The sequence below is a fragment of the Trachypithecus francoisi genome, unplaced genomic scaffold, assembly GCF_009764315.1.
Source record: "Trachypithecus francoisi isolate TF-2019V2 unplaced genomic scaffold, Tfra_2.0 Lachesis_group19, whole genome shotgun sequence".
In the NCBI taxonomy this organism is placed as follows: Eukaryota; Metazoa; Chordata; class Mammalia; order Primates; family Cercopithecidae; genus Trachypithecus; species Trachypithecus francoisi.
Genome location: NW_022681464.1, coordinates 41,547,094 through 41,565,026, shown reverse-complemented (window position 1 = coordinate 41,565,026; position 17,933 = coordinate 41,547,094). Strand labels below are relative to the sequence as shown.

Below are 17,933 nucleotides of genomic sequence, written 5' to 3'. Positions count from 1 at the left end.
AAATTAAATGTAATTAAGCTAAGTATAAATGAAATTATTAAACTAGCACATAAAATATATCTTTCAAAAAAGAAGTTATTAGTGAATATTCTGTTTAATTTTGAAAAAAATAAATAAAATAAGGTGCCATAGCATTTTTAAACACTCCCTAACATTCCTATGAATTGAGTTGTCAATTCACAATCATCTGAAAAACAAAAATCAGTTCGGCTTATTGGACAGGCTATATTTTTCAAAGAAAATCTTAAACACAAGCATCTTATTAATATATTATCTGGACTTAGGTAGCTTAGTTGAAATAAACCAAGCGCCACTTTGAGTAATGGAATGTACTAAATTAGGTAACAATTTCATGCTACTGTACAGATAGCAAAAGTACCTGAGAGATCAATTAAATAAGTAAAGTTCAATGAGAGGGGAGAAAGGTGTTATCATAAAATTAGCACAGGTCTAAAACTGTGTTTTAGTTAAAAACCTAGGATTGTCTAATTACCCTCACTTCCAACTTATTAAAAAACAGAATTTAAGCGTGAGAAAAGACCCTTGAGGTCAACTAATGGAACCCCTTCATAATCCAAATGAAGAAATTGGGTATGTCACTGAGTACAGTCTGACCCTAATCATTTTACTCAAAGTGCACATTAAACGGTCTCTACTCTCCCTCCCTCATCTCATATTTCATGGTATCAGCAATACCAGCATCTGTGGTTACATGCTGCAACGCCTCTTCCTTACGCTGGTTCTTCGGCCAAAAACACTCTTCCAACTCTTAAAATCCCCCCGTACTAACTCATGCTCATTCTTTAGACTTAATTGAGCTATCGACTCCTCCAAGAAGTGTTCCTTAACCCCTCTCTCACCAAACCGAGCCCTAAATGTTAGTTATATCTTCTCCCCTTTCCTAGAGTATCTTATGCATTTTTTTTCAATCATTCATTCATTGAACCATTCACATATTGAGTGTCAATTCTGGGCCAGTAGCCTAAAATGCTAAGGATACAGAGTTAAGAGACAGTTTCTGTCCTCAAGGAGTGGAACTTTGGATGCGGCAGAAATTGATCATGAACATACTTCTCACTTAAGGACCAGCTATTAACCATTTTGTAGCCCCAGGATCCAATATCACATATGGCATAGAGAGGTTCAATAAATATCTGTTCAATTTCACTTTTTATTGCAAGAATCAGAGCTTAATTTCTTCTTGTTTTAATGAGTGAAATGATTCAAGTAAAATTTAATCTTTTAAAACAACGAGGGATGTATTTACTTTCTATTAATTATCTATCCATGCTGCACTCAGTTTTATGTATGAAGCTATTATTGTTTACAATTGTTGCCAGTTTGATTTTTTATTATTCTTATTTCTATAGCATATTATCAATAGTATATATGATTCTATGAATAAAGGTTAATTTAGTGTATTTTCTCTCTCAGGGAAGACTTTGTAAAGGAAGAGATGTTCAGATTTTGGAAGACTTCCCTGGCAGCTTCCAACAAAGGAGAAATCACATTTCCACACTTTAGCCTCCACAGTTAACCATTTGTTAAGACTCTAGTAAGTGCCAGGCCCTCTGATGAGGGAGAGGGAAACATAGTTAAGGATCCAGTAATGAAGAAAATAGACAATATTCTTGTTCAATAAATGTTTCCATATTATTTTGAGGCTAAGAATAAAGTTTTATCCTATATGCAAAAATGTATTATCAAAGGATTTTAAGTAAGAAAAGAAAGGGATTTTTAAGTCCTGCATTTTAGAAATGCTAGATTTCTTTCTTGACTTTTATCAGAATTTTAGTTTTTTTGGGGTACATTTGTTAAAGTTCTCCTCTTTAGTCTCCCTCTTCTCTCTCTTCCTTCTTACAAGCTAAGCTTTCAGAAGGAATCATATCTACTTTCTGCCTATATTTTCTTATCTCACAATCACTCTTCAACCTGCAGCAAAGTGGCTTCCACCTCTACAACTCTATTAAACCCACAATAGCAAAGATCATCACTGATACCTGCACTACTTAATCTGGTGGCTGATTTTCTTTACCATATTGGTCATTTAGCTACTTTTGATGTGGCTGTCTGATCATTCTGAACCTGCTGCCTTTGCTTCTGGAAAGCTCTCATCCTGTTGGGTCTCCATTACGGGCTCCCAAGCCCTGCCCTTTCCTAGCTGGCATTACTCAAGTTTCCATCCTTGTTCCACTGCCATCTCTATAGAGACTTTACCCTCTTCTGCCAGATCTCATCCAAGCTCAGTTTTAACTATCCCTGAAATGCTTAGGTCTCCCATGAATAAATAGCTTAGAACTTTCAGCCTTGATCTCCCTCCAGACTTCCAACTTGTACAGCCACCTGTCTGCTGAGCATATACACTTAATTATCCCACAAGAACCTAAAGGTTGAAATTTCACATGTCAAACTCATTGTCTGCCCATCCACAATCTGCTCATCCACCACAATTCCCAACTTCAGTACCTAACACTCCCAGACAGAAAACCAAGTCATGGCCGGGCGAGATGGCTCACGCCTGTAATCCCTGCACAAAGGCCGAGGCGGGTGGATCACCTGAGGTCAGGAGTTCGAGGCCAGCCTGGCCAACGTGATGAAACCCTGTCTCTACTAAAAATACAAAAAAAGTTATCCGGGCATGGTGGTGGGTGCCTGTAATCCTAGTTACTCAGGAGGCTGAGGCAGGAGAATCACTTGAACCCAGTAAGTTGAGGTTGCAGTGAGCCAAGATTACACCACTGAACTCCAGCCTGGGAAAAAAGAGCAAAACACTCCATCTTAAAAAAAAAAAAAAAAAAAAGAAAGAAAAGAAAAAGAAAAAAAGAAAACCAAGTTATGTGTTCCTAGCTCTCAGCATGCATTTAATCACCAAATCATACCAACTTCTTTGCTTGTTTTCCCCATGGAATCCTTCAGCCTCTTTCATCCATATTGCCACAACTCTAGCCGAGGCCTTCATCAGCTTTACTTAAGCTACTTCATTACCCTTCTAAACCATTTCTCCAGCTCTCCGTGGTTTATTTGAAAACCATCTTTTATACTCTAGAGGAAGAAAGCGATTGGGTGATCCTGGAAAAGAATAAAAACAAAGAGCTACAAGATTACAGTTTTGATTTTATGGATTTTGATCCAAATGGCTTTCAAACCAGATTAAAATACTAATGAGCCAAACTGGATGTGGGCAGGGTTGGGGGTAGGGGAGTAAGAGACAAAAGCAAGAATAACCTAGAGTAAGATTTGGCTAAACGACGAATTCCTGTTTAAGATACACTTTAAAAGCCCGCTAAATGGCAAAGCACTTCCATGAACTCTAAAGAGAACTGGTGCTATTTTTTTTCTTAACTCCCACAATAAGAACTTTTTTATCATCTGGATAAGAGGAGTATCATGTTTGTTTAGGATTGGTATAATCAAAATCAGCTTCACTTGGGCTTCTTATAAGCAATGACTCATGTTATTTTAGCTGGTGTGGGATCATTGCCTCATGAAGGATGACACAGCTTTAGACATGCAGATCCTGGCCTGCTTTTTCCAATTCCATGCCTCCAGCAGCTGGAAGAGGTGGGAGTCCTCCAGCCTGCAGCTTTCTGCAACTCAGCACAATTCAGATTTTATGAAAACAGTTGCCGAGTCGACCTTGTAATCACAAGAGCCTTATAAATGAGGAGGGAAGGAGTTCAGTTGTGGTAAGTTAAAAATCACAGGGCCAGGCATCCTCTGTTTTTCAAAACAGAATCTGTGGAAACTTACAGTCAGCTCTTTCCCTCATTAATTGCTTACTCTATTGAGGTCAGTAATTTTTTTGTTTTTAAGATGACAACGAAGTATCACAGCAAATATGTTTTCAAGACTCTCCAACTTACATTCACTAAGATAATGTGCACGGGTGGTTGTAACAGTGTTTGAAAGGAAGCTAAGGAAATGCCATTCTCATAATCGACACCACCTTTTCTCTAGCTCCATACCCAGTCAGGGAGCCAGTTCTCCCCTCCTCCATGTTTTCCTTGCTGTTGGCCTGCCTGCTTCCCCGAACCCAGGAGACTATGCTGTAGGCCTGTGCGAATGCTATGGTGATGGGAAGCAGGTGGTTGAACCTGGCTGGACAGGTTGGTAATTCCCTATGAGGCTCTAGGCAAGACACTTTTCCATACTTTGCTTTCCAGTTGTAGCACAGACATTGTTCCTGGCTGTCCTTACTCATGACTGGTCTTCACGAAACTTAGTTCTCATTAGCAACATACTCTGAACTCCCTAGCTGGTTAAAAATAATGAGAAGACACTCCCAAAGACATGGCAGTTAGCAGAAAAGCCCAGACTACTATTTATTGTATCATGAAAATGATTGTCCTATCTCTGTAGTTCTGGTGTCCTAAGAACTAAAGTTTATTAAAATGAATAGCTTGAAAAATTAACACAAGAGACCAGAGACTGAGGGCCATTATGATTCTGATCTTGCAGAGGATTCAGGTCCAGACTAAAATGGGCCTAGGATTCGTTTTCTAAATGGAAATATCTGAGGCTCTTCTGAGGTTGGCGTCATCCATGGCTCCAAGGTCAATGATGGACAAGGGCTGTACTCGGGCTTACAGGAGACTAGGGATGGCTCAGGAGTCTGAGTTTCCACAGCCTACATTTTTGAGCAAGATTTAGAACAGAACAGTCATCTCTACAGTGATCATTGTCTAGGACCTGACTTGATCCCCCGGTTGCCTTCAACTCGGACAAGGTGAAAACTTGACTGAAAATTGGGAGAGAATAGAGGAAGAACTCATTAATTCTCATGAAGTGTTGTTTCTCAATGTTCATTAAGAATTCTTTCGGTAGGGCCGGGCAAGGTGGCTCATGCCTGTAATAGTAGCACTTTGGGAGGCCAAGGTGGGCAGATCACCTGAGGTCAGGAGTTCCAGACCCGCCTGATCAACATGGAGAAACCCTGTCTCTACTAAACATACAAAATTAGCCAAGCGAGGTGGCGCATGCCTGTAATCCCAGTTACTCGGGAGGCTGAGGCAGGAGAATCGGCTGAACCCGGGAGGCGGAGGTTGCAGTGAGCCAAGATCACGCCATTGCACTCCAGCCTGGGCAACGAGAGCGAAACTCGTCACACACACACACACACACACACACACACACAAAGAATTCTTATGGTATAAATCATACTGCAAGGAATTAAGCAAAATAAAATGTTTTTAACTATAGAAATATATTTTAGTAGTTAAAAAAGCAACTAACAAAACTAAAGTGAAAAATTATAAGATCTAGTTACTAAGAACATAAACCTAAAGATTAAAGGATTAAAACCTGCCCTCCTTCTGAAAGAAAGAGAGAGAGAGAGAGAGAAAGAGAGAGAGAGAGAGAGAGAGAAGCCCACCCACAGGAAGACTTCCTGCTACTGACTGCCTAGATCTTACCTTCTTAGTCAATTTGAATGTCTTCTCTAGAACATTTTGTCTAGTTTTAAATACTGTTAAATATAGTCTTAAATAAGACTATGTTAAGGGTAAGAATATAAATTTTTAAAAATCCTATTATTGAACTTCCTTCAAGTGATAACAACAGTTCTCAAATATATTATTATATTTAAATCAATTTCATATATCCATTCATAACCACTTCTATGCTTATTGCATTAAAACAGAATAGAAATGTTTGCAAAATGAAAGACTAAATCAACACTGAACATTTGCAACCTCTACTATGTGGAAGTTGCTCTTGCTGGTTATTAACAGGGCTATACTGGTATTGTCCCTGCTCGCAACAATCAAATTGAGGCAGAGAAACAACAAATCCATAATCTATTAATAATGTTACAAGATTTAAATAACAGGTTAAAAGCACCAGTTCTAGAAGAGACTGGGTTGGAATGTTGGCGCTCCTTGCTGTGTGATCTTGGGTTACTTCTGTGCTTTGGTTTCTTCCTGTGTCACAGAACTGCTGTAAAGAATAACTGGGATAATGTATGTCAAGCTTTTAGCATAGTGCTTGCCTTATTTGTAAGCTCTGATTAAAGCCAGGACTTATTTTTAAAGAATCAATATCGCAGGACCATAGGGTATGATTAGCGCATGACTGATTACCAAATGAGCGTTACGGTGGTAGGTGGTAGCCTGTCATGGTAGCCAGAACTCTTCTGGCTACCGTTCTCGAGGAAACCTTCAGAGAAGTTTAGTCCTCACTTCTTTGACTGCGTTTATTCATTCTCTCTCTCTTTTCTGCTTTTTATCTCTTGCCATTTAAATACAGATTTAATCCCAACCACTGACATGTAACTTTGGCTACTACATAAATTTTTGTGTTGTAGTGAGGGTAAGAGGAAAAGTGGAGAGAGAAGAAATAAATCAAATATCATAGTATGAGTTATAATGTCATTTTAGGATGTTGAGAATTTTTTCTAGTCACTGTCAGATTTCTCCATTGATCTTCAAAAACATAAAATAATTGATGGACCTTTGTATAAAGGTAAATACACTAACAGGTGATTTCTTTTTAAGGCAAAAGCATTGGTCAGTGTTTTCTAAATTGATTTTCATAAATGAATACTCAATAGGAAATTTCAATGGGTTTTTTTTTTCTCTGTACACTATAAATGTATATAAGTAAATTTTGTGGCTAACCACAAAGTTTAACAAAGATACAAAGATTAATCTCTGGTACATAAAAGATAATCAGTACCCAAACTTACAATTGCTAAAATAGCACAAATAAATCTCAAGTGTTTGACAGTTTAAGAAATACTACCTACTACTTTTGTCCTTGGTTTCCAGTTTCTCCTTCCTGTGCTTTGTATTGTGTATTTGTATGCAGTCATCATCTATTCATCTAAGGGATCAGAAAAGGAATGCATAGATTTAATTAGTTTTTAAGAGTAACATGACACAGGCAGCTGGTTGTCTAAGGGATACTTAGTATATGTTCTCCCAACCTTGGAATTACATGGCACTAACTACCTGTCAAATGGATAGTTTATCTATATTATTCATTTATTGAAGAGTGACATAACACATTTGATACTCAAAGAATGTGTCATAAACCCCAGATAGTTAAGAAGATGCATATATAGCAAAACAATCTACTTTCTTTACTTCCCACTTTAGAGACTAAAGCAACTTGAAGTTTTTGTACACTTTAGGATTTTGTTGTGATGCACAGCCTACAGTAATCACAAAGAAATGATGTATGAAACTTCATATGATAAAGAATGATACATTATGAAAAACTCACTACCTCAATAACCAGAGCACAGCAAGAGACAAAAAACAAACAAGCTAAAAAAAACACTCTCAAAGAAACCAAAATAAATGCTATCAAATTCTTTAACAAAAGAGTATACACTTTAATCCTTTAAACCGCATTTCCTTCACATAGTTGTAACAAGCTGGTTATCTAATCAAAAGCAAATTACAAAGCATGTTAAAAGTAACAATATTAGAAATAAAAGTACTGCTAAAGACTTTCAGAGCTGCCTGAAGAAATAAGTAATAATTTCAATTTTTAGGATTTTTAGGAAATAAAACAATATAGCAATATAGACTATTTATTAGTAAAGCAAGCAAACTTATACATCTCAACGGGTACGTTTACTTTAGTAACACATGCAATTATGCTGTCTTAATGACAACAGTTATTAAGAAAAGGTTAATTTCTAACACTATTTAAGGGTGTGCCTGACTTATTTTCATCCAAAGAGGCTTAAAAACAAAGCAAAGTGTATTGCCTAAACAGATAGAATTTATTTCCAAAATTTTCTTCTGAAAAACATTCCATTTATCTCCTTTGCTTTGCTATATAACATTTTACTTTTATTCTTGGCTAGAACTGGTATTTAGAGGCCACATGGTTGAGAAATAAGAACATAGCAACTGCCTCAGAAACAAAATTGTTTAGTTTGAGGATGGAATGAGAAAAAATTCTGATGACATGCAAATTAGAATGTTTGCTTTAGTTAAAATACATTTGCAGATGTTCACATAACATCTCTGGAACACTAGTAAAAGGAAAATGTTTTCTATCAGGTACAAAGATAATTCTAAAAGAATAAAAGTTTCAGCAATACTCTCTAGGCAAACTGGGATTTAAGAACAGCTACACTCTCTTTACACAGCATTTAATTTAGCAACTTTCTGATTCTTTTTTTTTTTTTTTTTTTTTTGAGGCAGAGTTTCACTCTTGTTGCCAAGGCTAGAGGCTAGAGTGCAATGGCGTGATCTTGGCTCACCGCAACCTCCGCCTCCTGGGTTCAAGTGATTCTCCTGCCTCAGCCTCCCAAGTAGCTGGAACTACAGGTGCCCACCACCACGCCCAACTAATTTTGTATTTTTTTCTAAGTAGAGACAGGGCTTCACCACGTTAGTCAGGTTGGTCTTGAACTCCCAACCTCAGGTGATCCGCTCACCTCGGCCTCCCAAAGTGCTGGGATTATAGGTGTGAGCCACTGCACCCAGCTGATTTTTTTTCTTTGAGCCTATTAACAAACATTTGTTTCCAAAAAAGTTTTACAAATAGAAAATCTATCTTTAGAGCCTTCATAAAGTCAGACTAGGTCAAATTAAAGCATTTTTTATACTTTGTGTCAAAACTGAAAAAAAAAAAAAGTGGATTAAATGACTGTTGATGCCTATTTATATTTGGCTGACTTTTTAAAAGCTAATGGGGTAAAAACAAAATCAGCAAGACTCCTAGATGTCTATTTCACAGTATGTAAAATAAGTCAAATATAGAAGAAATGAGAGAAATAGAAAGTCACCTTTAGAACACCACCTTAGTGAATTTTACTGACAAGATCCACAGATAAATGCTAAAAGGAAAGTTTAAAGAGAAAAAGGACATTTCCATAGTCTCAAAGTATCTCTCCAAAGGTAGCTATTAATTATAAAGAGGAAAATAGTAACTTTATACTACAGAAATCTGGCAGACACCACTTTATCCAGATGATCAAACCTAACACCAATATTAGTAAGATGTCAACGTCGCATACCCACTGTATGATGCCCTCAGAGGAACCCAACATTACTTCCACAGATTCCTCATCAAAAATGCATAAGCTTGGTCAGGCATGAAGGCTCACATCTGTAATCCCAGCACTTGGGGAGGTCAAAGTGGGCAGACCACTTGAGCCCAGAAGTTTGAGACCAGCCTGGGCAACATGGCAAAACTACATCTCTACAAAAAATACAAAAATTAGCCAGGCGTGGTGGCATGTGCCTATAGCCTCAGCGACTCAGGAGGCTGACATGGGAGGATTACTTAGGTCTAGGAGGTCCAGGCTACAGTGAGCCATAATTAGACCACTGCACTCCAGCCTGGGTGACAGTGCAAGACCTTGGCTCAAAAAAAAAAAAAACCATAACTTTAATCGAATCATGAGAAACATCAGACCAACCCAATTTGAAGGACTTCCTATAAATCACCAACCAGTTCTCAAAAAGTGTCATGAAAGACAAGGACAGACTGTCAGATTGCAGGAGACTCGGGAGACACAGCGAAATTCAGTGTGGAGTCCTACATTCAATTCTACAACAGGAAAATTCCAATTCTAGTGGAAAACTGGTGAAATCAGAACATAGTTCGTAGTTTCGTTTATAGTATTGTATCAGTTTTACTTTGTTTAGTTTTCACAAATGGTATTCTGGTTTTGCAAGATGCTAACATGTGGGGAATCTGGGTAAAGGTTACGCAGAAACTTTTTGGACTACTTTTGCAAGTTTCAAAATTACATCCAAATAGAAAGTTAAAAGTTACGACTTTTTAGTCATCATCTTCATCGACGTGAGGCGATTCTATAATACTCTAAATTCCCTAAATTTTTGTGCACACGTTACAGATTAATGATCAGGGAGAAGTGAGCAGCTTAAAAATGGATACAGCAACTGGCCAAATATGTAGCCATATGACACCATCAAAGGAAATGTACCAGATGTTTTCCAACAGCTCTGCATACGGAGGAACCTACGCTCAGCAGGGATCCCACTGTGAAAAGAAACCAGAGACATCAACTCTGGTTTCAACCATAACATAAAGAATGACCTACAAAAACCTGTTGTCTAGTGAGAATCTTATTTCCATTACTGTTTTTGAATCCTCTCAAGAAAGCATACCTAGTATCCCCCAGAATTTCGTGTCCCTGTGCATGTGTACCTAAACTCACACAGGCCTACACGAACGCTTGGTAAGAGTCAGCACCTGGAAATAAATGTCTTCTTAATGAATTAATTTCAGTCCAATAAATCGATCACTAAAAGTTGCTAAATTTAGTTTTTCCTCAATATAAAATAGGTACTTTCTAATCATCAATTCCATGTTTATCAAATTATCTTATTATTAGGAATCGTTAAGAAACAATAGCCCTTCATAGAAGTTTAAACAGTGCTGCAGAATCAGAATTCCTAGGATAACCTTGGTTAGCTTCTGTATTTGTTTTCGAGGAAGAGTTGGCTGTTTCCCTCCTCTATTTTTGTCCTCTCTCAGGAAGTTTATGGTATAACTAGATAAATATCAGAAATAATCATGGCCATTTTCTACTATACCTTCACTAAAAAAATATTGTATTTCATTATTTGTATATACTCAGGAAACCCTTGAAAAACAAAATATCTAGCTTTATCTTTGGCTACCTTTCATTTTATCAGTGAAATTATTTTGTATGTTTGTCCATAGTCTCACTCTGGATTCTGAATAGAAGCTTGGCCTCTCTAAAAATCATGATTCTAATTTCAACCATTTAACAGAACTGATCATTTATAGTTATTTTATTCTCTTTCTTCCTTTACAAGAGGATGTGGATATACAATTTTGTGAAAAAAAGATTTTGTTCTCTTCCTCGCAACAAATACTTATGACTTGTGAGTCTCTTCGCTGCATGAATCAATTTTGCAGTGGTTTGAATCCCCCATGATCTAGAAATGCACTGTGGACACCAAGTAGGACTCCCTGCCACTGTTAAGCACATAAAGGTGCTAAACCCAGAAGGCACTTGGTATTCCTCATCAGGAATAAGGCTAAACTGCCCAGAAACGCAAGCTGAGTATGTTTTTTGTTGTTGTTGTAATATCAAATTAGTTGACCAAGATGGAAAATAAGTGAGAATGAAATATGTTTACTAAAACTTCCTCTGAGGGAATGATGCTCTTGCTTTAAACTACTGAAAAGTTGATGTGCCTATTAGGGACAGAAAGATGTTGTATCTTCATGGTTTTCTTGCCTTTTAGCTCCAAAGACACAAATTAAAATTCATATTACAAGTATGCCATGCTACTGAGAAGTCATAGCCAAAACAGACTCTGTGGAGTCCTTGAAATTAATTCCTAAGAAAACTTTAAAAGATAAAAGTAATATGAGAAAATATAATTAATTATGAGAATTAACAAGCAAGTCTATTCATCCTCACACTCTATTAGAATCAAGGAATATGGTGACAGAAATTGAATAAAAAATAGGAAATAATTCTTAAAGAAACAGGAGTTGTGGGAAGGAATCCCAAAGGCTCAAAAGGAAATATGTATAACCGTATTTTAAATGCCACAGCAGATTGCCCCATGCAAATTAAAAGAGCAAAAACAGAACAGGACAAGATGGACAAAGGATAATCTATATATTAAAAATCAATGTATCAACTTACATATTCTGAATATTGATTTTAAAAAAAGAACTTAAATCTGAGGATTCCTTACCATCAATATATCCCAACCTAGAATCTTTCAGGTACACATAACTCCCTCTAAAGCCAGTGCATTTATATGACTTCAGGTGGTTTCATTTATTATGCTCCACACATAGTTTTAACTAATTTATAAAATGAGGTAAGAATGAATGATTCCTTTGATTCTTCGGAATTGCAAGATCGGAGCTATAAAACTCAGATATTTGAGTTTTAAATGGCTCCCTTTTTTTTTTTCTTGACAAATAAGGCTTTCTTAACCTTGTTTTGTTTGTCCACTTCTGATAGTGATGCAAGTACCAAAAATGTTTGACTCTCCTCTTTACAGCAACAACACCTGATTAAAAGTGATAACAGTAGGAATACAGCTGACATATCTGGTGCTTCCTTTGCGTTAGTCAATATCCTAAGCAGCGGAAGTAAATTGCCCAAGGCCACACTGTAGTAACTGGTGTAGAGTCAGGGTCTGCCAATGTGACCTCAAGCCTGAGTAACTGACAAGTACATTTCACTGGCTACTTACTTTAGGAAAACAAAATAAAATTAGTAAAATAAAAGAAAATGAGCAGGCCCTAAAGAAACTGCTTCAGTGTTGAAGGGAAACCGGGAGAGCGTGGCAAACAAGCACAGCAGCCCCCACGATGGAGCAGCCTTGGCTCAGCTTCAGTTAGGGATGGAGGCAGCAGGGCAGGTCTGAGATGCTGGGTCCTTCAATCTTTTTTTTTTTTTTTAATGGTTAGCTAAAAATCCGGATTTACATCTGAAGCCTCTTGATGTAGAAATATTGTCACTTATTTCATCTTTTTTCTCAAAGCTTTGCTGGTTTACCACATTCTTGGGGCAGGGATTATGTCCCATTTATCTTTGTAACCCAAATGTCTAACACGTTACTGGCACATAGTAGGCACAAACAGGTTGAGGCTGGCAGCTAAAAATCCCACCATTTTATCTTGGCTATTTTGTAATCTTGGCAGGAATTCATTAATTTATTCAACAAATATTTATTGGGCTACTACGATGTACCAGATACTGCTCTAGGGATATAATAGTGGAAAAAAATGACCAAATAGAAAGATATTATATTCTATTTTACTGGGAAAAGGCTAGAAAAAAAACCCTTAAAAACATATAAACTCAGGTGTAGTAGGGGTCTGGAAAATAAAAAAGAATGGTTTGCTTTGAATTGAACCTATGCCACCAAGAGCTAAAAAATAATGATAGTTAGATACAAAAGTCCACGCTTTCTAGTGCCATTCTGGTCATTGCTCCACAAATAGGTTACAAATGTGTAAGCAATTTAAAGGAAAGGGTATTCTTGAAAGAGAGAGTGCTTTCTTCAGAAGTAGAACAATATGATCTTGCTTCTTGGCTTGAAAGGAAGTATTGATCGTTAGTTAGTGAGTCAAAGGTTAATAACTTGGGCCTGATTATTTCTGTTATCAGACTTATGATTAATGGTGTCCTCTGGCTCTTTGTAAATACAGGAACCTCTTTTTGATTGCTTTTTTACTAGGAACCAAGGAATTAAGCTATTCTCTTGTGATTGGGTTGCAGAGGGCCGGGGGGCCTGCAGCAGAGGGACAATGGTACCCAGGCTCCCACAGAGTGCAGGGCAGTCACCAAAAATGCAAACTTAGAACAATGTGAATCTAATTGGCAACCTTAAGGTGAAATACTAGCTCTGACATGTAACGCTTGCTCTCATGTATTATCATTCCACAAGACCACATGCTGAGTTAATAGAACTTCTGCTTCTAGTTTGCTTTGGAAACGGATGTAGTTTCAAATCGCCCAAATGGCACAATCTGGCTGGCGCTCTGAGACAGCTGCTGGGAATTATAGACAGGACAGCTACACTAGAATCGTTTAAGAAATGGACAAACTTGGCCCATGCTTTTCATCAATACACACACACACACTCACACACACACAGATACACACATATATATATTTAGTTAGTCATAATCTGAGTACTGACAGCCAATGATTATGTTTAGAAAAGAAAATACCCTAAAGACAAAAGCCAGTTTATATTTTCAAGGAGCCTTTAAAAGTATATGCACAACTCCTAAACCTGGAAAAAAATGTTATTTTCCCACTGTCTTTACATAAAAATGAGATTTCACTCAACCTGCTATTTTTGAAAGAAACAACATTTTCTTTTCTTTTCTTTTCTTTTTTTTTGACACGGAGTCTCGCTCTGTCGCCCAGGCTGGATGGAGTGTAGTGGCCCGATCTCAGCTCACTGCAAGCTCCGCCTCCCGGGTTTACGCCATTCTCCTGCCTCAGCCTCCCGAGTAAGCTGGGACTACAGGCGCCCGCCACCTCGCCCGGCTAGTTTTTTGTATTTTTTAGTAGAGACGGGGTTTCACCATGTTAGCCAGGATGGTCTCGATCTCCTGACCTCGTGATCCGCCCGTCTCGGCCTCCCAAAGTGCTGGGATTACAGGCTTGAGCCACCGCGCCCGGCCTCATTTTCTTTGTTAGCCAAGCCCAACACAGATCTCTTGCCAATGTAGTTTGTTCTTCCCATGGATACTAGCCAAAAAGATATTCCTTGAAATAAAGTCACCATCTGTTAATTAGGAAATCAATTAAAATCACAATCAATTAAATTAGGAAACAGAAGCAATCATTATCACATAACTAAAGTTAAAAGTATGAGAAAAAAGAAATGATTAAAAATAAACATGATGAAAACACATCACTCAAATTGCCCACTTGTAAAGAATGGATCAGATAGTCACATTTACACAAATAAAACTTCCCCCAAATATGTATCAAATATCTCAATCATCACAACTTTTGTCTACCCACTTAACCACTTTTGTTTTAGTTAAGGAGAGTCTCATTGGCCTTGATCTTGCATCAAATGGATGATCACTGACACAGTAATTTAACATAGATCCCTGATTAAATCTGAAATATACAGGATGAGATGCTTATAGGCTTCCTTTGACCAAAAGGAAATATAATTGCATTGACAGCACAGAGTTGACATTAGCAGGAATCAAGTAACGACACCAAAGCATTTATACAATTGAAAGGTTTTAACATGTAGAAATAAAATTGTCTTTTAAAGTCTACTGAGGTGGACTTTTTAGAGAATTTCTCAACCTACATTTTAAATCAGTTTACTGAACAAGCTCTCAAAAGGAGTATTCTGAGGATTTAGGGTTATGTATTTTAATGTTTTCTTTTCATGTGCTGCTTGTGTTTCATTTGGAATATTTTTTAATTTCCCGAGATTTTATAGGCAACTTTGGCCGAAAAGAGGTGTGTGTATGTATATGTATATATATATATATATATATATATATATACACACACATGACTTATCCTCAAATCGTATCAAGAATGCAATCCCGCTGCTAATCTCTGCTAGCCAACGACTTCAGCCCAGGCTGGTGGAGCCTTGGAGCGTTTCCCACCTCCAGTCAAAGACAATGCAAAGAACCCCAGGCTCACTCAGCTAGTCCATTAAAACTTGAAACAACAATCGGCGCCCAGGCAGAAGGCGCAGCTGCACGGCGAACCCCCCAAGCCCAGCGCCACTGCGCCGCCCTGGCGGGAGCGGCTCCGGATACCTGCTGAGCGGGTGGCTGGCGGCGGCCCGGGGCGCGCAGCGCGACTCTGCGTTGGGGGGCTGGGCGCGGGCGTACGAGTGGTAGGCGGTCAGCACCACGCCGCCCGAGTCCTCCACCTCCATCGTCAGCCGCGCATGTCTCGGCGCCGGCCCCAGAACAAAGACCGGGACCAGCATGGACCGGCGCGCCGGGAGGCTGTCAGCAGCTGGGCGGCCGCGCCGGAGGTGCGACCAGCCGCTCTCTACGGCGGCTGTCAGTGGCCCCCGGGCAGGTCCGCCCCGCCCCGCCCCGGGCGCGCGAATTCGCAGACGCTGGGAACCACGCCCACGGGCTGCAGTGGGGGCGGGCATTGTGTGTGTGTGGTGTGTGTGTGTGTGTGTGTGTGTGTGCGCGCGCGCGCGTGCGTGTGCGTGCGCGCGTCTGCGTGTGTGCCTGTGTGTGAGTGCCTGTTTGTGTGCCTGTGTGCGCGCGTCTATGTGCCTGTGTGTGCCTGTGTCTGTGTGTGCGTGTGTGTGCCTGTTTGTGTGCCTGTGTATGTGTGCACGCCTGTGTGTGTGTGTGTGTGGGCCTGTGTGTGCGCCTGTGTTTTTGCCTGTGTGTGCGTTTGTGCCTGTGTGCGCGCGCCATTGTGTGTCCGTGTGTGCGCTTTTGTGCGTCCGTGTGTGTGCGCCTTTGTGTGTCCGTGTTTGTGCCTGTGTGTGCGTTTGTGCCTCTGTGTGCGCGCCCGTGTATACGTGTGTGCCTGTGTGCGCGCGCCTTTGCGTGTCCATGTGTGTGCGCCTGTGTGTGCGTGTGCGCGCATGTGTCGGGAGTGCGGGGGGAGGTGTGATCCCCGCTTCTAGGAAACTGGAAACCGGCCGGGATCCTTTGGGGCTCCTGCTAGCGGCTCTAGTAAAGTTTGTTTTTCATTGTTTCTTTTTTTTTCCTTTTCTCACTCCCCCTCCCAACCCGCTTCCAACTGGAGGCTTATCCTGTGGCTGGGAACATTTCCTGCCTGACTGCGAGGAGTGAGACTAAGAAACCATACCTCAGGCTGAGGAGAGAGGCCGGGTTTGAAATGTGTGCTCTGGGGAAGAAAAGGAGAAAATGTGACACTCTCTCATTTAAAGCATCCACATCAAAAATTGAAGAACTGGATTACCTTGCTGTTGACTTAGTCAAGTTACAATAAACTTGATTTCCTTTTGGGTCAGGTAATTCCCTCTTACAGCAAGGGAACGCTTCCCTCCCACACACTCAGTGCACCACTTCCAGACTCTTACCTCACTCTCACATCCCTTTCCTCCTCCCAGTCATGATCAAATTAACAGATACCGTTTGCAGCTTGTCTGAAAATTAGACTTTATTATTATGGGCCAAATGGATGTTATTTCCAGAAGTTACTGTTGGTGGGGGAGGATGTAGGGACTGGTTCGAGGTAGATAAAAAGGGGCATCATTAGAAATCTTGAGTCTGAAGTATGTCCTTATCCACATAGGACTAATAGCACAAATGGAAAAACAACATTCTTATAGCTGATTAAAAAGTAACCAGAAGTATGCCCAGGAAGAGGCCCACGTGAATGTTTTACTCACATGGACAATGTGTTTTATCTGCTGTCTCTTCCATACATCACTAGGAGCTAGATGAAGTAGAAAGACAAGTTAATCTATCCCTTACTGGAGGGCAACTTGGTCGTGCTACTTAACGTCTCGGAATCTCTGTTGCTGCATCTGTGAAATGGGGAAAATAATATTCATCTCATAGGATTAAAGCAACAAGTACATGTTAGGTTTTCAAGAAATAGGGGTACTCTTTGCTCTTTACATTCATCAAGAAGGGACACATTTATTTTCATTGCACTTTCAGAGGTTGGGAAAACAAGTTTTCCATCCAAAATGCTTTTTAAAAATGTTTTATTAATTAAACGGTAAGCTAACAATGACTAAATTTGCTGACATGTGTTAGATGGTGTACATTAGCTGTTTAAACAACCCTGTGGGTAGATAGTATTATTATCCCAATTTTATGGATAAAGAAACTTATCAAGCATGAGTGTATGGAAAAGACACATACAAAGAATGCTTTATTCTCCAAAGTTTTCAGATAAAAAGAGGCATCTGTTTACTTACTGTGCTTTATGCCAATGCATAAAACTAAGACAATACCTTCTTAAAATGTGGAGTTGAAAAACCACTGTAGGTATTGATATGTATCCACAAGTCTTCATCTAAAACCTTGGGAACAGATACATATCAGAAATTACATCTACTTTTTATTTTTAAATGATAATTTCATGCATGCACCATTTAATGTAAACCCTCAGCCCAGTAAATTTGGGACAGTATTGTATATTTAAGTGTATTATTTCTGCAGCAAAGAAAAATGAATATTGACCTTGAGTAGGATGAAGTCTACAGATAGCCTCACATTTGTTCAGGTCAAGTTTATCACCCAATAAATTTTGGCACCAAACTTCATAAAAGCTTGTAATTTTTATCTGATAGCATTTTAGAATTACCATAAGGAATTATAGTAGTGGAACTTTTTCTGGGCATGCAACATTCTTCTTTTATTTTTCTGAACTACAGACTCACAATATGAAATACCTGCAGGGTCTTTTCTTATAAACATTTTGACTGTAACACGGCCTCTAGATGCCCCGCATGGCAGTAACGCCCCATCCTGCCAGCCAAGGAGGCCTCTAGATGCCC

General features: G+C 39.2%; 1 protein-coding gene across 5 annotated transcripts in view; it reads right to left on the bottom strand.

Annotated features, from left to right (window-relative positions):
• Positions 1-15,502, bottom strand: part of ARHGAP28 (Rho GTPase activating protein 28) — a 209,741-nt gene extending 194,239 nt beyond the window's left edge. For 4 of the 5 annotated variants that reach the window (XM_033178290.1, XM_033178292.1, XM_033178293.1 and 1 more), the window contains exon 1: positions 15,241-15,502. In XM_033178290.1, the coding sequence (XP_033034181.1) occupies positions 15,241-15,416 (176 nt within the window). In that variant the 5' untranslated portion in view covers positions 15,417-15,502. The remainder of the gene's footprint in view (positions 1-15,240) is intronic. The other variant, XM_033178295.1, reaches the window with a different exon arrangement.
• Between the last annotated feature and the right edge of the window lie 2,431 nt (positions 15,503-17,933).